The 24,258-nt window shown below is 34.3% G+C and overlaps 2 protein-coding genes across 3 annotated transcripts in view; both read left to right on the top strand.

Annotated features, from left to right (window-relative positions):
• The window catches only part of LOC111416114 (WW domain-containing adapter protein with coiled-coil wacky), a 44,664-nt gene extending 38,035 nt beyond the window's left edge, over positions 1–6,629 (top strand). For both annotated transcript variants that reach the window (XM_071198746.1, XM_071198750.1), the window contains exon 9: positions 276–6,629. In XM_071198746.1, coding sequence (XP_071054847.1) covers positions 276–354 — 79 coding nt within the window. In that variant the 3' untranslated portion in view covers positions 355–6,629. The remainder of the gene's footprint in view (positions 1–275) is intronic.
• A 10,146-nt stretch (positions 6,630–16,775) lies between these two features.
• On the top strand, positions 16,776–21,751 carry LOC111418021 (protein FAM200C-like). Its single transcript, XM_023050455.2, has 5 exons — positions 16,776–17,105; positions 19,496–19,615; positions 20,750–21,050; positions 21,108–21,592; positions 21,731–21,751. Exons 1-5 carry the CDS (start codon positions 16,776–16,778, stop codon positions 21,749–21,751), a joined length of 1,257 nt encoding a protein of 418 aa, XP_022906223.2.
• The last annotated feature ends 2,507 nt before the right edge of the window (positions 21,752–24,258 follow it).

Genomic DNA, 24,258 nt, shown 5'->3' with positions numbered 1-24,258 from the left:
CGATTGTTATCCTAATAGATTTAATTAATAAGTCATTGCTAAATCGGCCTGAAGAGTGGCCTATTAAGAATTGTTGAAATTGTTTTATTAATTTAAAAAAACGAATGAAAACAGTTGGTTTCTTCTGCGTTTGTATAACACTCACTTCATAGAGCGAAAATGACACAGTGCAATCGCAGAAATATTTTCAACTGTTACCAATTGTTTATGAGATATATGTTACTAATGATTAAAAATTAAATTTGAAATGATTTTTTGAATTGTATTTGTTTCAGGATTCTTTTTCTTCGTCAGCAAATAAAAACGTTGGAGGAATTAAAGTCCCAGAATTCATTTATGTCCGATGATTCTTAGTGCAAAAGTATTCACAAAACTCTAGTGTTAATGGCTAATCGTTATTTTGTTTTTCATTCTTTTTTTTATTTAAGTGAAAGGAATGGTATGCGTACATTGGTTTTTTGACGTTGTTTAACAAACACGGTGTACATTTACGGATTTTCGCAAACTAAAATTCAACCCAAATGAGTTTTCAGACCTGTCGCAAACGACAGGACTTTAGGGCCTATTTGGCACTTTAAAAAATTATTTAGATATCTAAAGACTATCTCGATAGGTAGAATTTATTAAAAAGAAGATATGTGAATTTGTATTTGTATTATAACGGTTTTATGTTTTAGATGTAGCGAGAAACGAGATAATTCTTCTAGGCATAGTTTATTTCCCATTCTCTCCTCACCTAGATGTACATTTTCATTTGCTTACTGTGAGCAGTTATGTAATAATTCGTTTCTTCTATCATTTGTACATATATATTATACTTGTTTTTTTTTTAGAATAAATATGTATTTATGTAAGCGGTTCACAATAAATTTTTAACCATTTAAGAATATAGTCTGACTTTTCTTTAAAGTACAAATTATTCTCTAAAGGCGATTTAAAAATTAAGCGGTAATTTGGTTATTGGAAACTTTTTATTGTATCATTTAAAATATTAAAAAGTGATTTGCTTTTTTTGTATCTTAGATGTAATAATTTTGATTGAAAATGTATTTATTTAATTAATATTTATACAAGTATAAGTATTTATTATTTCTGTCCTTTTTGTTTTGTAAATGTAGTACTGCATTAAAAATCTTTCACAATAAAATATTTCAGTCGAACTTGAGGCAGTATGAAAATGTACATTGGGTTACAACGTTGAATTATTAACAGGACAATAGCCTTTTCTATTAGCTAATTCTAAAAGTTTATTATTTAATTGTGAAAAACTTTAATAACTATTAACATTTTGTTCGTCTGAAACAAATTTGTGAAAATCCATCAATTTTTACGCGATTTAATTTTCGTGTATAGTCCGTAAAAATTATTTATAAATTTGTAGTTGTTTATATATTGAATTAACTGGTGAAAAAATAAACGTTTTGTTATAATTATATTGAGAATCATTTTTTATAACCAACATTTTTTGAAGACATTATTATTTTGGTCTCAATCTAAAACTATTTTTTTTTTGTTTGTTTGCTTCCTTTTTTATTTTAAATAAAACTACAGATGTATCTGTAACCACGTTAAAATTAAACATTTTGACGAATTTATTAAAGTTTTTCACATTTTTTTAAACTAATAATTGTGTTTACCCTTTAACGCATCAAGTTTCAGTGATATTTATTGACACAATTTCCGCATTTTTATTGAGTGCTTTCCTATAGTGAACTATTATTTTGAAAGAAAATACAGTGGAGACTCGCTAATCCACACGGACGGTTTGGATTATCGAAAAATTTCGATTACTCATCGTTAAAATAATTTAAAAAATTGTTGCGTCTATTAACACCAAAAAATAACACAGATTTCCAAGAAAAAAAAGTACAGTCATGTTCACGGGAAATGCACACTCAAGGTTAAGCGCTGTTGTGAGATCCGACATGCCGTTGGTTCGGCTGGCTAAACAGGTTGAGCCGAACGCCCACGAGCCTCGAGCTTCGTGTGCGCTCGGCTCAGCCCGTTTAGCCAGCCGCATGTCGAATCTCACAACAGTGCTTGACCTTGAGCATTTCCCGTGAACATGACTGTACATAATACATAAGTTGTAATTCAGTATGACATCTTAAAGCACGGTTTCCAAACCTTTTTTCGTCGAGCCTCCCTGGATTATAACTAATATTTTTATGCGCCCCTTTACTTTTTGTTTTGATATAAGAGTTTATTTTGCTCGACATCGAAACCCCAAGTATCAACCATACTTATGGCGGTCGACGTCTTCGAAGTCGTTCGTTTTAAACTAAAATTAGAATCTTTCGGTTTAAGCGTTTCTAAGTCTACTAATAATGAAATTTAATAAAATTATTAAGATTATTATTAAATTTCTGCGTTAAATTAATTTTTCTTTCGAAAATGGAAACTTATTTGGCCTCCTTGACATCTCTCTATGCCCTTCTAGGAAGGCGTGCCCCCCCGGTTGGGAAATCCTGTCTTAAAGCATCACTAATAAGAAAAGAGATTGTAAAACATATACATAGGTACATAATTTAGTTAAAAAGTCGGTAATTTTTGCTAATCGACACTACAATTTTTTAGCTTCCATTGCTCGTTCTCGCATCAGCCTAAGTGTATGCAGTGTTCCTAATTTGGTTCCATTTTCTTCAGCCCATTTTATACAAGTGTTAAAACTGCTGATTACCTCTTCATGTGTCACTTTTGGTTCATTTACACTCTACAATACACTCGCGATAGTATGAACACAAAAATACCATACGTTTATACCAACGAGGGTGTAATTAAATTTAATTATTGGTTATATCTAATTCGATTATGTATACGTGGAAATTTTTTTTATTCCTTAAGATTTTTTGGGCAATTTTGGCCATATCTGCGTTTTCTTGAATTTCTTTCAAGGTATTCAACAGCTGCATTAATTAGTTTAATTGCTTCGAAATGGCAAATGTCAATGCACTCATTTTCATCTTCATTTGAAGAAGGTTGATCTGAGTCATCATCTGCTGCCTCATCCTTATCTAAATCTTCCACCCCTGCAGCAGCGTAATTTTAATTTTATTTTAAATTTGCTGTACATATATGATTATAATATAATTGAAATAAAACTATGTGTATTTATAGATGGATGGTTTTTTTAATTGTCGGCTCTACCGGTTTCGATTGTTACATTCAATCATCTTCAGGAGCTAGCCACGTCATTAAACATATTTTTAAGAAACATATCTTGTTTATTGTTTTTAGCTGTTATCTTCTTGATTCTGATTATTATTTACTTCTTCTTCTCTTTTTCGTTTTTACAAACGAAAAGAAACACATGGCTTGTAGTGGTGCAAAGAAATCGTTTTGATTAAATTAACAAAGAGAAGAAGTAAATAATAATCAGAATCAAGAAGATAACAGTTAAAACAATAAACAAGATATGTTTCTTAAAAATATGTTTAATGACGTGGCTAGCTCCTGAAGATGATTGAATGTAACAATCGAAACCGGTAGAGCCGACAATTAAAAAAACCATCCATCTATAAATACACATAGTTTTATTTCAATTATATTAAAATTGAGATGGAAAGAAATAACCAAATTAATATTATATATGATTATGCTATTGACTTCCAAAATCACTCATTAAAATCATTAACTTACTGGAAGTAGTTTCTATAGTGAATTTATTCTATCATCCATAATAGCAGCAGGGACCAAAGCTTTTTCACATATTAATTTTTCCCATAATGTACTTAGTGGAATGCTATCTTGGTCTGCATCCTCATTATGTTCCTTAAAATCTGACAGGATGTTTTATCAAGTCTTCTCGATTACTGTTGAGCTAAGTTTCTCGCAGGCCGCAGACTAATGTATGATGAAATCTTACTGAGTTCTGCAGCTATTCCTTCTTCTGTTGATACAACAAAACTGAGCAAACTGTTCCTATAGTACACTTAAGCGTGTTTCAGCCGTATGAAACAAATGGTAGATAATTTTAACTCTTACCTCATTTACAAAATGTTGAAAAAACCATTCAGCAATGGGTTGTTAAAATTCTTAAAACATCTTGAATTTTTTGATTTCCCTATCAATAGGAGTTTGAGCTTATATAAATTTGCAGCATTTACGCAACCCATAAACATCAGTTGTTGCTTTAATCCAGGAGCAATTTTTTCAGCTAATTAGACATAAGTTTTTAAGCGCTAATACAATCTTGTCTCATCAGCATTATAGATTTGATGCCGCTTTAGGTCTTGAATAATACGTTTTAGATCCTTTTTAAAAGGGTCTACTTCATCTGGATTGGCTAATAAATTCTCTCCTATGATTTTCAAAAATTTTAAGCCACGACGGTGTTTAAATCTTTACAGCCAACCATCACTGGCTGTGAAAGTATCAATATCCAATTATTTTGATAGTGATAACGTTCTGTTTCAGCACATTCCTCGAAATTCGTGAATTATTTTTTCTTTGTTTAAAAAATTGTACAATTTCTCTTCTAAAAGTGGAAATGCAAACTTTTCAAGATGCATTTTTTCGATAGCTTTAGCTTCTGATTGTGAGTTATCGTATAGATAATAAGATTTTAATTTTTTTATTCAGCAAATTGTTGATTTTCAAATTCTGTATGTTTAGATGAGGTCGTGACTAACAGTCCTTTTTACTTTCTTCGATTATATTAGCTTTTTCTCTTAAACTCAATGTATTTACATCGGAGGCACATTCACAACTACGCATGATATGTAGAATGTGCTTTTAATAAGGGACTTTCCCGAGCGGTAAATAATTAAAATCCCTGATAGAAACGCATAATCCACTTTTTCGCCCCAACGAAAATCCAAGCTGTTCACACTATACGGCGTTTAATGCAAATAATTTCGTGTTCACACCACCGAGAGGTTCCCATTGCGGAATGTTCGCATCATCAAGTGTACTGTATAACTGTTTCATCATCTAAAACACTCTCGTCGCTATGTAGAGGTAAAAAATCATCATTTCCAATCCATTCGTTAAGTCCAGTTTCGGTATACTGATGATTGTCTTCAGAAAGTAACTTTTTCTTTACGGCAGTAATGGAGATGTCATTAGCATCAGAAAATATTTTTTACCAGCATTTATTTATTGTATCAGTTGACACGTTTTCTCAAAAGCGCGAGATAAGCAAAACTACATCCATCAAGTTAATATTTTTGGGCATTTAAAATGTCGTCCTCAGCAGCCATAATGTGTTAATAAAGTTTTTTTAATCATATGGTGTTGGGTATTCTATTTGGTATTGTGATCCATTGGCTAAAGTAATAGGGTTCAATTGTTCTTTTTTTTGATTTAATCTTACTTTTTTGACAAAAGATGTCAACGAATAGAGCGGATGTCATCCATGCATTGTTGGTCGAATGGTACTCAACTGGAAATTAGCGTTTTTAGAAGCTTGAGATTTTTTAGCTTTGCCAATAACCACCATTTTGAGTTTATGAGTACTATTGCCATTGGCACAAGTGAAAAGAGTTACTCTCTCTTTGAGAGATTTCTTTGATGTGTTCTAAGGTATGATCTTGTAGCAGCTTCCAAAATAGTGCTGATTCATCAGCATTTTATATCTGGCTAGGTAATAGCTTAAACTCGTTCATTTTCTCCGTAAATATTTTCAGAAGCGGTTATACCACTGTAAGATTGCGTTTGTTTAAATCGGTTAATCCAACACTCACCAGCATTAAATTTGTTATTATTGTAATGTTTGGCATAAATCTGCATAGCCTTTCCATTAGAACAATAGTGGTTATGTTCGCATCTCTTTCTCATTTTGACAAAAACCATTTATAAACTTCTGTTTCAATTAGATGGTAATCAGATTTGCGCAGTGTGCACTTGCACCAAAGTTTATTTCAAAATTTCCTTTTCACTAAGCTTTTCACTAAGTGTTAGCGTTTTATACGCTCGTTTAGTCATCATACTTTGGTAAGAACATACCAACATGATCTGATTGTATATATCCAATGTTAAAGCAATTTTTCAATTTTGTTCTAATTAGTGAATCTCCAGTGTATTTTTAATTTTTTCAGTTTAAAGCATTTTTAATCTACATAAAATAAACCTTTTATTCGATCTAAACGATCAAAATTGAACAGGATGTTACCGACGTTTATTTTTCTTAGAAAAGCATTTCATTGGTATGCGTTAAAGGGTTAATATAAGAATAATTAAAATGAAAACTTAACATGTGATACTAACGAAGGGTGTTGTCCGTATACATCTCTATTTACATATAATTTTGTAAATTTCCATTACTTATAATTTTTATAGCACCTTCTGCGACCGATCAACGTATAGTTTTTATTGTAATTTATTGTTGTTCTTTATTTAAACCAAAAAAAAGAGGCAAAACTTATCATCACTCGACGTGTTTTTGAAAATTTTGAAGATGTGAATTAATCCTTCTTCGATATTCACCGTGTATCTTTAGCTTACGTTTTGCACATTTCGATATAATAGGAATATTTTTTTTTTATAATTCTATAGAATTTTTTTTTCAAGACGTTTAAGTTGTATAGTTGTCTCAGTGTATTTGCGTGCATGTCACTGTTATAATATAGTCTTATAAAAATCATAAAATGTTCCAAACGGTAATATTAAAAACTTTTTAATCTATTTAATTTTGTTTTTTAATATTCATTTATATTCAAGAAGATTACAAAAGATATCAGATGTGATGTAGAAACATGTAGTGTGTTAATTAATTATCGTACCCGACGTCATCATTGATAGTATACAACCAATATCACAGTGCAATACGCACATCGTGTATTGCAATACCAATACTGTCATATTGGCTGCATACTTGCAATGATGACGTCGGGGACGATAATTAATTAACACACTGTATGATTGCAATGGTACTTATAAGTACAAACGCTTTCACGGCCGGTATTAATTGAACAAACATTAGAACTAATAGCAGAACTAGATCTAGATACTTTCGGGAACTTTCAGCCATGACTCATTTGAAAAACTGTTTGTCCTTTCGGATGCTATGTTGCAACCTTCTTCGGAAACAAGTTCGAAGTGCCGAAATCGGTAAGAGAATTTTTTTTAATTATTTTTATTGATGCCTCTGTTAACAAAATATTATAACAAAGGTAACAGTAATAGTACACCAAATGGTGTATCATCATGTTATGATAAACATGATGTCAACGCTGCCAAGCCAAAACGGCATAAACGAAACAAAATGGTCACATTTTATTTAGTTACACCGTTGAACAGGATTTTTAAATCTGTATCCAACAGTTAAAGCGACAACCGCAAACAAACTACAATTACTACGTTTAACGTTTGCGCAAATGCTTATTTCAATACGACGTGATAAAAGATTTTTTGATTTCCTGAGAAATCATGTAAATGTCGTTTATGCCGTTTTGGCTAAGCAGCGTCGATGTGTTGAAGAAGAATTGTTGTATAATGTCCACAGGAATGACCTTTTTATACGTCTCAAGTTGCTGAAGGGCTGTTCTGTCAGATTTCGAGCTACTACGTTTGGATGACTTTTTAGACGATCATCTAGCGTAAGGAGCCAATCATTTTGTTGGTTACGTACCATGCACTGTAGATTAAAAAAATAGTATTTTTTGTATATGACTCTTATAGCAGTCCCCTAGATCTGCACACCATACGTCAATATAGGCTTTAGAAAGGAGCGATACAGAAGCAATTTATTTTCTACACTAAGGAATGAATCCCAACTAAAGACTTCTTCTTCCTGTTCCCCAACGTACCTTTATCGTGGCGTTGGAAACCAGATTTTCCCTCTCCCCAGCAAGATCCTTGAGCTAGCTGCTGCATAATTTTCCCTCGGCTGGTCGCAATCTACGCCATTGTCTGTTCATTTCATTCTCGTTCTCCTTATGGGTCGCCTACCCTGCACTCTGACCTCTATGTACGTTTGTGGTTTCTTCACCTGTCCCATTCGTTTACGTAATCAAACCAAGACAGCTGTCTATCCTCAATGATCCTCTCGACCGGCTGCATATTAACCTCTAATCGAACACTTTATCCCGTCGTGTCTTTTCTGCATCTCTCTGAAGGCATTTCATTTGAATCTCATTATATCTATTGATGTCCGGTCTATTTGCGGTCCAGCTTTCACTGCCATAGGTAAGTATAGGCTCTATGACCTTGTCTTGGCCTGCCCGTTTACTTCATACTTTTCAAACACACACCGACTCAGGGCATAGTAAGCCTTGATAGCCTTGTCCACTCTGTTCCTAACCTCTTCAGTAATCTATCAGATGGGTAAGTTTATTGAAGAGGATAACTGAAGCCTCATGGTCGAAATGTGTTATCCCCAAGTTAAATTGTTGTCTAAACGGATTCCCAAGTATTTAATTTCAGTTTAAATTGGGAGAAGAACATTATTCTAGTCTTACTTGTGGACACTTCCCTCGGTTTAGTATGAAGGTGACCTGTGCAGACTTTTTGCAGTTTACTTTGATTCGTCATCGTCTAGTAGTCTATTTACCTCTTTTGAGTAAGTGCTTTTGAAGATGGTAAGAAGCTATTTGGCGATCCCTATGTGAGGCTAAGATAACAGTATCGTCAGCGTGGGTGGCTATATGGTGTAAATGCTGGTTGCCATATTTGCAGTATGTTTGAGGTATAATGTCGGACCCAAAACGTTGTTCTGTAGGACTCCAGCTTGTATGGGTAGAAGATTGGGTTGACCTTCCTGCGGAACAAAGAAGAACCTCTCCTCTAAATATGATTGCAGTAGAAAATAGTATAGATGAAGCAGTTCCTTTTTAAATTTAGTGAATAAGCTATAATGCGCTGCGAGATATCCAAAAATGCCGCTGTACAGTAGCTTTTTTCTTCAAACACCTGTCTTACTGTTTTGAGGATTCCATGTACAGTCGTGATCTTGGGAAATGCACACTCACACACAGCTCTTGACTCGTGGGCGCTCGGCTCAGCCCTTTTAGCCAGCGGCATGTCGGATCTCACAACAGCGCTTGACCTTGAGCGTGCGTTTCCCAAGATCACGACTGTACCTGTTCAATAGTTCCGTATTATCGCATTCCTTCTCTGAAAAATTTAATATTTCAGATAAGGATGGAGTTTGATTAGCAGCATTTTTCATGTACCTTACCAAGCACCGGAAGCAAACTGATAGAGCGGTAAGATGCCGCTTCGGTTTTGTCTTTATGAGGTTTGACTATCATTTTAACCTCAGCAATTTTCCATTGTACTGGGAAACATGGCATTAAAAATGTAGGTAATGAGCTTGATTATCTTATCAGGTACTTGCTTCAACATTAGCCCTGTCATGAAGTCATAACCAGGAGCTTTTCTAGGTTTGAAACTTGTAATTACAACGAGAAGGTCTGTCTTTTTGAACTTTTCCGTCGTTAAACACGTCTGGTTTATCTGGTTTATCTATCTGGGATCTCTAGAGTGTCCAGTGTTCTTCTTCAGTGGATGAAATTTTTTCTCTTGTGAGGTTGGAAGACTGAAATTAGATCTTTCGCAAACGTGCGAACCATGTCTTCATCGCTTCTTGTCCATTGGCCATTTTACATCCTGATCAAGGGATTCATATCACGTTGGGTTTTGTATTAGTTTAATTACCGTAAGAAGTAGTTTGTCTCAGCTGAATTTGTTAGAGATGAGTGCTCGCGCGGGTGTTTTGCTATTTTTTGTATAACTTTCGTTTTTCTCGCTTTTGCTGTAATATATGATTTGGATAAGTTCTTGTATATAGGGACCGGTGCTGCAGCCCATGCAGCTTTCGGAATATGTAGGGTTAAATTTGTGATCGCTATTTCTATATCATCTCTCGATTTGAGGGGAATTTGGGTGTCGATTGAGGTACCTAAGGAATTTCTGAATACCTGCAATAAGTGCTCTTTTGTTTATAAGAAAAGGATTTAAGATCCTATGTGCATCTAGATGTAAATTTACAAAAGGTGAATGGTGGTACGGAATCGTGGTACGGTCTTCCGATAGCTAAAGACAAACTAACTCCATTCAAGCGGGAATGGATCGGCTATAATCCAGTTGTGGAAAATACTACGTTAGCCAGACTGGGCGTAACATCGAGTGGCGCATAAAGCAGCACGAGAGGCATCCCTCTTGATGTTACGTCCGACTAAATAAGACAAGTTTCGTTAAGACCAAGGCGCTAGCTAGAGCCGGAAATTATTTCGAAAGGATGACAAGAAGAGCGATAGAGATCCATTGAGGCGTCTATTTGCAAAAGCGGCAACATCCATTATATCAAAATTCTACTAAGAGTGGAAAAGTACACTGTAAAGCTTCGTGATATGGTAAAGTCAGTTCTTTCAAAAACTGCTACATCCCACTTGGAAGTGCATTTGAGTATGCTAGTATGTTGCAAAGACAGCAACATCCATGACTGAGTTTGTTGCAAAAACAACAAATCCATAATTTGGCTTTGCACATGCTGTGTACCGCGTGATATCTAAATTTTCGGTAGGAACAGCTAATTGCTCGTTGTGGCTGTTAAAATAATTAAAAGTGTTGGTATTGTTCATTGAAAACAGTTCTTCCAGGCAAAACACGGTAAGACTTAGTAATCTTAACGAATGGAAAAGAAGTCAAGAAAAAAAGCGTAGGTGTGCTTAGTTATAACTTAATTAGTATTTTTCTTAATTTATCTTGAATAGTAATTTAATGTTATTTTGATTCGTCATAGATATATGCCGGCTTTGGGACCTGTAATACCTAAATGTAGATATGGCACAAAGAATAAATCATACGGAACTGACAGACATCGAAGTAAAAAAATTGATAATTTTATGCAGATACAACAAAATCTGAGCAGGACGGATTTATTTTAAAATGTATTTCGAGTGTTGCTGCAAAAAGGTATAAATCTGTTAGCACTGTTCGTGAAAATCCTATAACTACTTTAAAATATTTTGTCAAAGTGCACTCCAAATCAGTACGTGTCTGTAGAAATGCATTTTTAGAAATATCAAATCTAAAAAGCATTGTGTACAGGGTGTTGCCCAAAGGTTTCTTTCTACTGGAGTTCTTTCAAAAGAACATCGTGGCACGAAATTATATGACGATAACAGGACCTCGATTATAAACTTCATTAAAACATTTCAATGCATCGAATCACACCATTGTCGAATGTTTGTATAAGAACATTTAATAATAAAAACAGACTTAAAAACAATAACACAGGATAGCGATTTTCAAATAGTCAAAAAACGTAGAAAATTTAATAACAAAACCATCCGAGGTTCAGCAACCAACTCTGATATAAAAGCGATAACAAAATATTCTTATATTTACGTTACTAGATTAGATAAAGAAGTAACTAAAGATAATCTTGTTAATTACTTGCATGGCAAGAGTTTTAAAGACGTAATTTGTGACCAAATCACCTCGAAACGGCCAGATGTATACTCATCCTTTAGAGTGGGAATACCTTCCCACCTTCTGGAAGAGATAAAAAAACCGACGTATTGGCCTGTGGGCGCATACATAAACAATTTTTTCTGGAAGACCAAGAGCCCATCATTAGTGACCTAGCGGCTGACGACGTATTTACTATTTGTTGTCAAAACGTTCAGGGTTTAACCACCGCAGTATTAGGCCTCCAAGTAGAAATAAGTTTATCGCAAAACTGCAAAATAATCTGTATTACGGAACATTTTATAAATTTAGATAACCTGAAACGTGTTAGTATACCGGGTTTCAAGCTGTCAGCGCACTACTGTAGACAGCAATTACAAAAAGGAGGATCAGCTATATACATATCAAAGGATACTCAAGATGCGTCCAAAAACCTTTTCATAAACAATATGGCAACTGAAAGTGTCTTCTAGTGCTGTAGTGTCGATATCATTATAAATAAAAACCTTTTTACGGTAGTATGCTTGTATCGTACACCGACTAGTAACTTTAATGTTTTTTGCGACAATTTTGAAAATATGTTAAATAGTATATTCGCTCGTGGTCATCAAACGGTCATAGCAAGGGATTTTAATGTAGATCTCTGTTGTGATACTCAAGAATGTAATGTATTTCTAAATTTATTAGCTAGCTTTGATGCCGAAATATTGTTTCGTGTACTTACCAGGATAGCTAAAACAGCTCAAACTTGTTTAGACAATGTAATTCTTATAAACCCATCGCATGCTAAAAGCCCTACCATTGTAGCTACGACCTCACAACGTAGCACCTACTCCGATCATAATGTTTTAACAGCTACTATAAAATCTGCGTATGGTGGGAATAAGTCAAAATCAGTCACTTTTCAGGAGAGGGTAAAAACTTATTCATTTTAAAATAAAACAACATAGTAGTAATATCTTTTAATAAAGTGATATCTCTCACCATTTCACACCCAGTGCATTCAATTTTAATTGAATACGCACTGGGTGTAACGAGTTTTGAGCGACTTGTTGCATCTGCCACGTGAAACAAATACATAATATTGACTTATGTGATCGGCCACATACTGAAAACATAAACGTTTTCTACTTAAATTAAATTAACCTCAAAATTATTTATGTATACATAGTAAGAAGAACTAGAACAATCAAATCTTTAAGCTAAAATAACAAAAATCGCACATCTATACTTCAGATTGTCAAAAGTTGGGGTTGTCAGAATTTGAATCAATCTCACCTACATCAGGATCTATCGACACAGTTGAGCCAGATGAAGGCAAGCCTCTGTAAAAATTATGAAATACATGGGGAATAAACTGTAGTAGGGACAACAGATCCCCCTTCTTTTCTTTGGATATCGGCAATAAGGTGTTTCTAATTTGTGGGACGTTGCCGCCATCATCTAGCCATTTTGCGGATATTTTCTGCCGCAAGAAGGACACCTCTTGGTATGGTTCATAATCGTCTAAGCTGGTTTTGAATTGGATGATACCAAACTGTTTGCTGTACTTTAAACAGCGTACCGGTTGCCACTTAAAAATGTTTTGTGCAACATCTTTTTTTCTTTTAACCAGGGGACCTTTCAATATATGTGAGAATTCTAAAAAGTCGTCCTGCGTCATCTCAATAACGGAAAATCTAGGACCGCACGATCGCACCAGCTGATACCAATCATGGGGGTGGCTTATCAATGTACTACTTTTTTTTTCCTCTCATCACAGCATGATCGCCATCCACTTCCATATGAGAGTGTCCGGGCAACATGAATTTATGTTCTATTGTAGAAATGTGTGGACACATTTGCAAAACTAAGGTTAACATTGCCGCTACGTAGGTGTTTTCGTTCTGTCCTCCGCACGTGTCCGAATATAGTATAACTTTTTTAATACCAGCAGGTAGATTTTGAAGATGTTTATAAATACACGAAGCGATTTCATTGGCTCCACGAGCCGCAGTAGCCTCATGCCACATGTAGCAAAATGCTTGATTACTTTCATTATCGTGAATTGTCAAATTGTACGTCCAAAGCTGGCGTTTGTAAAACGCGATGGCATTCGATAAGAATGGTGTAGGCAGGCATTGTTGTAAATCAATCGTCAACCATCGGATACTTAGATTTTCATTTGCTAGTTGTTTATCTCTTGCTTTTTGTTTGTATGTTTCATCTGCAACGAATAAATGGTACTCTCGTTCAATAATAAGTTTACGCTTTGCCTCATCATTAAAATTTGTAGCAAGATCCAATTTGAGCTTAAATTTATCACATTCATCACAGGTATCTAATTTTCTTGGTTTAATGGCTAATTTCAAAGCGTGAAATGTTTCACTGTAATAGCGATATGACACTCCATGTGGATATTTTTCTCGGTAAACGTCGTACATCATTTTTATTGTGAAGTGGGATGGTAAATATCTTTTGTCATTTTGTCGTCTCGTATAATGGCTTTCATGGGTGGGAAATGACAATAAATGTGTACGAACATTATCCATTGTTTGTTTGGAAAATTTGGATGGAGGAGATTTACGTCCCCTCCCATCATTATCAATAAATCCACATACTGAACAACTTTTCATACGACAAACAAGTCTTTTTTCTCCAGAAATTTTAACTCGGCATTTTCGTCTGCATCGTGGTAAAGGCAACATAGTTCTTTCGCTACGTAGTTTTCCACTACAAGTGCTGTAAGACAACCCAGCGTTTCGTCTTTCGGTCCTTTCGCGACGAATTTTTCTAGACTCATTTTTCATTCCGCGTTTCTAATTGGAAGGTTTATGTTAAAAAACGATCCTGCCTCACCTTGAGGGTAAATTCGGTCAAGAGATCCAGTATTCTTATCATTTTGTGTAATGAACGTATTTTCACGTTTCTCTGTTACATCGTCAATTTCTGAAGACGGCCCTGCCTCACAATTAAAATCAACTATTCGGAAACCACGTTTCGTGGTTTCACTATTAGGGTCATATGTGGGGTCGCAATCAGAATCATCATTTGCTGTCCATTCATTCAACTCTTCATGTTCTGAAAGAATAATCTGTTATTCTCCTAGTAACGACAAACCATTTGAAAATATGGATCAACTCATCCTTGACAATAATTTTCCAGTTAAAAAAAAACGGATTACCATCATTCAATATATCACTTCGTTTGCGGAGTGATTCCACAACTTGTTTACTTCTAGAATTCATTTTCCTGCTTTTCCACTTACAAACTTCTTTCACTTTCAAAAAATGATAAATAATACACGTAAATATCGGCGTAATTAAAACCACTGTCAAAAACCAGCAAACCGTTTGGCTAATTGTCAAGTACAAAACAATAGATTTTCGTCGATATCAGGCCGCAACATTCGCACACCTTGATTAAAATTTTTAATTCAATTAACCTTTCGGTACACGCGTTAGAACTGTCAGTCCGCAAGTTTGACTTTTATAATTTCGTATTGGCGTCCTCTTTTATTAAGTTAACCGGATTAAGTAGTTTACGCAGGTTTGATGTCGTGAAGTGTTTGTATTTAGTGATGTTCGTTTCTTTGAGTGTTCGAATTCAAAATACATCAAATTAACGTAGAAAATTTGGTTTTTAAAGTTTTTAAATCTTATTCTTTTGCAAATATTTGACAGCGAGAAATAAATAGTGGTAATAAACAATAATAGTAATAATAATAGTCGTGGAGTATGTGTGTACAAACTAGGTAAATAAAAGTACGATTTAATTAATTACTTTGCTTGAATGTGGCGTTTAACCATAAATAACTATTATATTCTTCAATGACACTTTTTTTTTAATTCCTAAAAATATCTCAAAATATCGCATTTTTGTATTAATCAACTTCAAGTCTATCAAGTATATCAAGTCCTGCGTTGTTATTCGCTACAAACGTTTAGCGCATAATCACTCAAGTCTGACTTATGTTACTTTTCCCTGTAAATACGGAGTGTAAAACCACATAAGTCTGACTTATGTTATTATACCCACCGCATATTGTCGCACTTCGACTAATGTGTATATACACATTCATATTTAACCCCTCTACGCTTCGTTATTGACTTATATGATTTTATACAGTGGTGCATTTTCGGTTACAAAGGCTGAATTTGACTTAATACCAAATGCGATATTTTGACTTATGTGCTTATTCCCACCATACGCAGAAATATGATATAAAGCCGAAACCGTTATTTAAGGAAATAAGGGTAATTAATAAGTATTCAATAAATAATTTTGTAAGCGCAGTATCTTGTGAAACCTGGGCTGATGTGTACGATGATGATCACGATATTAATGACAAATTTTCTAATTTTTTAAAGACCTATGTGAATTACTTTAATAGATTCTTTCCAGTAAAACGAGTACGGATACATAAAGACAGCGCACAAACCTTACCTACTCATCTTCTAAAATTACGGAACTTGGTTTCGGCTGTACAGACGGTTGCTACATTCGACTGTGACTTTAAATCAACCTATAATTTATACAAAAATCTTTATGACACCGAAATTAACCAGCTTAAACGCAAACGGAATGATTATATACTTGAACGGTCAACTAATAAGAACAAAAGTATGTGGAAAATAATTAATGAACATACAGGGAAGCAAAAGTCATCCAATCTCCCCTTCACGGATGACCTTCAATCTCTGGCTGATGATTTTAATAACATGTTCTCTAGCATTGCCGGTGGTTTGCCTGATATAGTTGGAAAAGATTTAAACACAAGTTACAATAGTTGTCCACATACGTTTTATTTTTTCCCAGTTTGCAAAGACGAACTGGTTTCGATTGTAAAAACGCTGAGTTACTCACAGGCATATGGTATCGATGGAATACCAATCAACTTCCTAAGAAAATGTCCACAAACTTTTATGGATCCGATATGCCACATAATAAACCAATCCCTGCAGTGCGGGATATTCCCTGAATACCTAAAAAAGGCAATGCTTATACCACTATATAAGAAAGGCGATTCAAACGATATTTCCAATTACCGACCAATCAGTTTGCTAACTGGCTTCTCTAAGATCTTTGAAAAAGTAGTCTGAAATTATTAGAAAAACTGTATAATTATTTAGAAAAGCACAAATTACTGAGCGAGTGCCAAAATGGTTTTCTGAAACGGAGAAGTGTGGAAACTGCATTATTCACGTACACGTGCGACATTTATGAGGCTTTGGAGAGAGGAGTTATGGCTTGCGGTGTACTCCTGGACTTCTGGATCGAAGGCGTTCGACACGATTAATCACAAAATACTGATCTCGAAATTGGACTCGTGTGGGATGAGGGGAATCGCTCTTGACTGGTTTGCTTCGTACCTATGTAATAGAAAACAAAATGTGCGAATTACGGAAAATGGCGTTCCAATTAATTCAAGGGAGACCACTATGTCGAGAGGTGTACCGCAGGGCAGTATACTGGGTCCTATATCGTTCCTGATATACATAAATGATATACAAAGTGCTACCGAACACGTAAATGCAAACTTCTCCGCTATTAACTACGCTGACGATACCAGCTTTCTATTATATGGTGATACATTTGAATCTATTGTTACTGGTGGTTCAGAGTTGTTAAATACTGTAGAAAATTGGTTAACCACCAAGGACCTCATTATAAACCATGACAAGGCTAACGTTATTCTGTTTAAAACTACAAATAGCTTTTATCCCAATACTATAACTTTCAATCAACGTTTACATACAACTGAAGAACGGGTACGTTTGCTTGGAATGGTTATCGACGACACTCTTAAATGGAAATCGCATATTGATGCACTCTCTAAAAAATTGAGCAGTTTTTACTACGCTCTACGTCAAATGAAAAAGTTGGTGAATGATCGCGTTATACATTTATGCTACTACGGTTGTTGCTATTCGCAAATACGGTTTGGTATCATAGTCTGGGGAGGCAACAGCGAATTACGTCGCGTATTTGTGTTGCAGAAGAGACTAATACGCACCATGCTCGGTTTAAGTTACGGACAATCGTGTAGAGGCAATTTTAGGAAAAATAGGTTGTTAACTGCGTCTGCAATATATATTTATGAGATTTTAGTTTTTCTGTTTAATAACAAAAGTCTTTTTTCACAAAACTCATTTAATCACCATTACGAAACTCGAAATAGGCGCGATTATTGCTACCGAAGACATCGCCTAGCTGCTAGTGAAACTTCAACTGGTTATGCGGCCCTAAAATTATATAATAAATTACCTAACTCGATAAAACATATTACCAGAATTAGTACGTTTAAACAGGATTTGTTCAATTTTCTAATCGATGTAGAACCCTATAATGTTGCTGAATATTTAGATTTTAAAATGTAAAATCTTAAAAATGACGTTTGTTGTAATTTTTTGATTTGTCTACAACACAATAAAGATTATTATTATTATTAAAATCAAATGTGCTTATTTTAGAGAAATATTTAACACAAGATTTAACATAGGTTTTGATACATCTCGTCCAAAAAACATGAGATTCTGATACAAGGCAAAGTTGCTTATAATTTAGAAGTTGGAGTTCCAAAAGGTGTGATGAAACGAGGAAAGCAAATTACAAACGCAAAGTTAATGGAGATATCACGAGGGAAGATTAGACGATTAAAGATCAGAAGCTCCAAAATGTAGACATAATACTAAAAAAACATTATTGACTTAAATTTCGTGATATTGATTGCTTAGAACATTACAAAAATATAATACGCGATAACGAACTATTTTGAGTCCATTTGCGAAACACCTGAAGAAATACCACAAGCCAATATCTAAATACAAAATTTCTAACTTGTATTGTTTTACTGAAATATTATTATGTTTTTAGTTAGTTACTACGTACTTCATTACCAACCCTGTTTTAAGCTAAGTTTCCACATGCACGGATTACTGGCGCCAGTCGGCTGGCGTCAGTTCAATAAACAGTACTATTTCTAGAAACGTATGAACAATATCCTTGTTTGTGGAATCAGAAAATTCCACAATATAAGGACCGACTAACATGAAATGAAGCTGTCGGAAGGATAGTTGAAATTATGAAGAAAACGGTTCCTAATTTTGACGAAACCTCGGCAAAAGCAAAAATACCAAGTATATACAATTGAATACCATAAACTTTCAAATTCATGCAGAATTGGAACATCAGCTGACGATGTGTATAAACCCACAGTACCATGGTATTCTGTGATTAATCGGTTTCTACACTCAGTTGTGGAAATAAGAGAAACATATTTATTAATTATTATTCTATTTGTGTATAAAATTTACATACAAACATATATTTAAATGTTTAATTTTAATTATCTTAGCAATATTCAAATCATATCATTTTGCCACGGTACTTTTCCGGAATTTATAAAATAGTATCTATCTCATATTAGTGTTGCTTCTCTTGAGCGGTTATTACTACCAATGTTCTGAATCTGACGTAGATCAGATGACTGTCATTCATACCATATACCAAGGATCATCTCCCAGTCTCTAAATTTTCAAAGTCTGTTAAGCCCGACATTAAATACGAAGATGAAGTTTTTCATAACCAGTTATGTAACACACAACATGCCATCACTACTTTATCGACCTTTTGTGGTGCTAAAGATATAGGCTTCTCAAATATTCGAAATTTTGTCATTAGAACGCTGAATTCTTAAAAGGCAGTTTGGCACATCTTGAGTACGGTTTCATGAGATCATTTTTTAGAGGAAATGCGTCATCTCCTACAATGACAAAATGTTCCGGAATATTAATGGTCTTTTCATCAATAGCCCTTTTGAGACTAGACCGAGTAAATACACCACCATCCGACTCTCTTCCGGCAGCACCAACCTTTACATAAGTAAAACAATAATTGCTATCAACTAAAGCAAGCATGATAACACTGACACAGTTAACACACTTTTAGCAGGACATTCTATTATAACATGTTTTCCGTCTATCGTTCCTATACATCCAGGAAAATTCCATCTTATTGCAAAACCGTTTTTTACACTTCTCCATTCATCCTCTGTAGATGGTGTCTGAAAATAATTCAATATTAAAACATATTTTTTTATTTCACTCTGTTATACTCAAGTAACATATTAATTATTATAAAATGTCATGTTTATATTTAGAAATCACAAAATATTGAAAAAGATGCCAAAAAAGCTGAAGAACCGGATAACAGTTTAATAGTTTGTGAAAATATCCCTAATCAAGAATCAGAGATCCATATAGACCCTGACAGGATACCAGTCAGTCTCCTATTAGAAAGAAAAATGTTAGTAATAATAAAGAATAATAAAGAAATGTCGTAGCAAGTCAATACACCTCAACCTACCCGCGATGACTTTGAAGCATTTGAGAAAACAGTTGCTGCCCACCTACGACAACTTCCATTAAACAAAGCCTTGGAAAGTCAGGATGAAATTCTTAATTATTTAGTAAAACAAAGACTAAATCAGCCAAGTTCACTATCAGTATCCCTTCAGCTTCAAAATTCAAATAGCTGTTCGTTTTTGATGGAAGATTCATCTACCGCTTTTGGGTTAGGAACAGAAGGCACAACTTATCATGACAATTATAACACTGGACGACTAATACGGGAAGCAATGAATTTATGATTCATTTAATGAAGCAGACTTAAATTTATAAAAAGATCTATCTAAATCATGAAGAAAAGTTGGAATAAAGTAGTAGTCAATAAAAATGTTTTTCTTATTAATTATCAGAAGTATTAATCAAAAATCAAACTTACATTTAAATAATCCTTTAAAGCAGAGATGCACAGACCGCGGCCCGCCGGTCGAATACTGGTGGCCCGCCGACAGCAAAAATAATATTCTCGTACATTCGAAAAATAATAAATATTAAAGTACTTTGTTTCTTTTGATATTGTGAGCGACGTCCATAAAACATGAAAATCATTCAAATACCGCGCCAGTTCATAAATGAAACGACGCCGCGGCCGCGCCGCCTCAAGCGCCCAAAAATACTAAGTCAAGTAACATCGACTTAAGTCGATAGCAATAGTCCCGAATTCCCGATTGCTCGCGTAGATACACGAAGCTTCCAGAGTCGGTTTCGAGATTTCTCCAGACAGTTTTTGACTCTATACGCGCGGTATAAAAGCCACGCTAACCGCAGCGACCGACAGTTCGGTTTAAATTTGAGTGAAGTGTCAACAGAAAGAAATAAGCGCGAAAATACAAAGCGAAGTTACAAGTGATTGAGAATAAGTGCAGTTTAATAGTGTTTTTGGAAGGCAACAGTTCTAGTGTAGATTTTAACTCGACTAGCCGGTGTCATATATTTTGATCCACATTCAACGTAGATTACCTGTTGCAGTGTTAACCCGCCAAGTGCCGTGTATAATGGTATTTTTACAGATTACTTTTACCAAGTTTACAGGCGAATTAAGAAAGCAAAAAATGTTGTCTTTAAAACGGGAGCTTATTGGTCAGCAAGCTATGTTTATAAAACCTATTCAAAATTCAGAAACAGCTACAGAAGTAAGTTATGAAATTTCTCGAATGATAGCAAAGCGAAGTCGCCCCTTCAATGATGGGGATTTTGTAAAAGAATGCATAGAAATTGCCGCTAAGAAAATGTGTCCAGAAGCAGCAGAAAAGTTTGAGAAAATTCAACTGAATCGTATGACTATCCAAAGACGAATTATGTCTTTGTCAGGTAATATTGTGGAACAATTAACTGAAAAAACTAAGATCATTGAATTTTTTTCATTAGCACTCGACGAATGCACTGATATTAGTTCCACAGCTCAACTTCTCATATTCATACGAGGTGTTACTCAAGATTTTGAAGTCTTAGAAGAGTTATTAGGAATGTGTTCATTGAAAGGTCAAACCAAAGGAGTTGATATACTCAATGTACTTTTGGATGAGTGTTCAAAAACTGATTTGGACTTATCAAAATTATCGGGAGTTGCGACTGACGGTGCTCCTTCGATGATTGGTGTCAATTCCGGGCTAGTTACTTTGCTGAAAAAGCATCTGCAAGAAAAAAACATAAACGCTGAAGATCTCATGCAGTTTCACTGCATTATACACCAAGAAGCGCTCTGTTCTAAAAAAATTGAATTTCAAAATGTCATGAAAGTGGTAGTTTCGACTGTAAATTTCATAAAATCACGAGGACTCAATCACAGGCAATTCAAACAATTCCTTGATGACATCGAAAGCGAATATGGAGATTTACTGTATTATACAGAAGTAAGGTGGCTAAGTCGTGGATTGACACTGGAACGATTTCTAAATTTAATAGAAGAAATTGGAATATTTCTGGCGGAAAAGCAAAAGGATGTCCGGAACTTAACAATCCTGATTGGTTGTGTGATTTGGCTTTTTTAGTTGACATTACAAATCATTTGAATGTCTTGAACACACGGCTTCAAGGCAAAAATCAACTGATATCCCAGCTCTACGCTCATGTATCATCCTTTCAAAGCAAGCTGACACTTTTCAGATCGCAATTGAATTCTGGAAATTACAATCATTTTCCGAATTATAAGAAAATGGCTAAAAAATTCAACAAAACTGCAATTAATTTCAGTTATGTAGAAAAGCTAGATATTTTGATTCAATTTTTTCAAGACAGATTTTCAGAGTTTAAAAAAGTGAAACCTCTGTTGGACATATTCAGCAATCCTTTCACTATTTCAGTTGAAAATGCGCCAGAGTCAATGCAGTTAGAAATTATCGACATTCAAAACGACCAAGATTTACGCAACAAATTCAACGAAGGAGACTTGCAGAACTTTTACCGCTGTATTGATAAAAATATGTACAAAGAGTTGCGCATAAACGCTCTGAAATGTGCCAGCTTATTTGGTTCTGCCTATATATGTGAACAAACTTTTTCAATACTAAATAATAATAAAACAAAAAATCGAAACCGCCTTGCAAATGATAGTTTGGAAGCAGTTTTACGTGTTACTACAAGTAAATTTGAGCCAAATATAAAAAATGCAGTGCCACGCTTCAAATTAATAAATTCTTTTTCAATTTTAATACATTATTATCAATTCTTTATTGTCTTTAATTACCTATACTTCTGGCGGCCCGCCATCAGTTCATGATTTGCCCGAGTGGCCCCTAGTCTTAATAAGTCTGTGCATCGCTGCTTTAAAGCTTCGTAAATAGCATGAAGTACTTGACATATAAATTTGGAAAGTGTGCTTTTTGGCAAACGATACACATATTGCAAAGTTGTAAAAGAATCTGATGTAAACGTGAGCTGGAATGGCATCTTTCATATGCGTATATTGTTTTTGTATTTTAGAGGATACTTGCTTCAACAAAAACATGAAACTCTCTTCAGTCATTCTTAAATGATTAAAAAATGCTTCCTGATCTTCATGGTATAATTCTCTAATTAAACTACTAGACGCACCTAGGTTATTTCTACGTGCAATCCACGAGCAACTGTTTTCGCTTTTTTTTGTTAATGACATGCGCAGTTCCAAAGAGCACATTTGGATTACCACATTGATGCCAGCGCGAAGTACATCACTTGATGCCATTTTTATTACTGTGCCACTACACAATTATAACATTTATGTGGAAACAACTTCTGGCGCCACTAAACTGGCTTCGTACTGGCACCAGTAATCCGTGCATGTGGAAACTTAGTTTTTTAGTTCTGTTGTTTACTCTTTGGTAATCTTTGTACTGATTAAATGAATATACGGTATAACTCCATTTTTGCTTTTTCATTATTAGTACTATTTTTATCTGTGTACTTTATGTCAAAACCATCCACATCACCTTTCTTAGTTGCAGAACCGGCTTCATCATAACTTCAAATATCAATAACAATTTGCTTGAAATTAAATCCTATCACAGTAGTAGAATCCAAATAATTAAAAACAAATCAACTTTTTATTAAAAGCTGTAATTTATATTTGTCCGTTCTGAAAAATTTAGTAGAATGGATGTAGCCGCGTTTGCAAATAGACGCCTCCATTGATATTGGAATAATATGAATAGAGAAGACTGCGAACTTAGCCGCACATGGAAAATGTTAGTTAACTCAACGAAGCCTTCTTCACAGTGGCGGACTAAGGCTAAAGCGGGCCCTAGGCAACAAGTTTTTCAGTCATGACACATACTTTGCGTTTGGTAGTTTGGTTTTAGAGCATATAGTATGTAGTTCTATTTAATTATCGGATTCCAAGAAAAAAAAAGGAAAAAAAAAATATACATGTACAAAAATTAAATAAACATAATTTATTAAAACAAACAATAATACTTAGACAAATATACCCAGATTGATTAGTTATATTGCTTTTTTTCTCACTTTTAATTCTGCAAACTCGTCAATTAGTTTGTCATAATTAATAGAGTTATTTAATATCTCTTTTTCTATATAAAGTAATGATAAACTATTTAATTTTTGTTGGCCTAATGTGGATCTTAAAAAATATTTTATTCTGGCCATTACTGAGAATGATCTTTCACCGCTTGCATTGCTTATTGGAAGGGTTAAATAAATTTTCAGAATTATGTTTAAATTAGGGAATGTTGCAATAATATTATTTTCCTGAATAAATGACCACATGGACACAGGCGAAATATTTTGTTTACTTATAAAAGTCTTAAATTGTAATACTTCACTTTTCAGTTCTGCTAGGTATAAATCTTGTTCATAACATTTTAATGTCCCTATTGAAGAGTTACCAACATCACTATCATGAAAAATTGTTTTGAATTTATTGTTAATACTTTTATATCCCTCAGATCTTTTTTTAATGTTGCTAATTAAAGAATCGCATACAACAACAAAAAATATTAACTTTAAAATGTTCTTTCCCACTGAATCTTATTTCATGTTCTGGAATTTCATCATGAAATAGTTTTCGTATTTTCTGCCGTTTTTT

The sequence above is a fragment of the Onthophagus taurus genome, chromosome 1, assembly GCF_036711975.1.
Source record: "Onthophagus taurus isolate NC chromosome 1, IU_Otau_3.0, whole genome shotgun sequence".
Lineage (NCBI taxonomy): Eukaryota > Metazoa > Arthropoda > Insecta > Coleoptera > Scarabaeidae > Onthophagus > Onthophagus taurus.
Note: the sequence above shows the minus strand (reverse complement) of the source record. Positions and strands in the feature narration are given on the sequence as shown.

Excerpts from the sequence above, each read along its gene's own strand:
- LOC111418021 (XM_023050455.2), top strand. The coding sequence starts at position 16,776 with ATGTCGAGAGGTGTACCGCAGGGCAGTATACTGGGTCCTATATCGTTC. Across the intron at positions 19,616-20,749 it reads TAGACCCTGACAGGATACCA|ATTACTTTTACCAAGTTTAC; the intron begins GTCAGTCTCCTA and ends GTATTTTTACAG. Across the intron at positions 21,593-21,730 it reads ATTTACTGTATTATACAGAA|TTGACATTACAAATCATTTG; the intron begins GTAAGGTGGCTA and ends TGGCTTTTTTAG.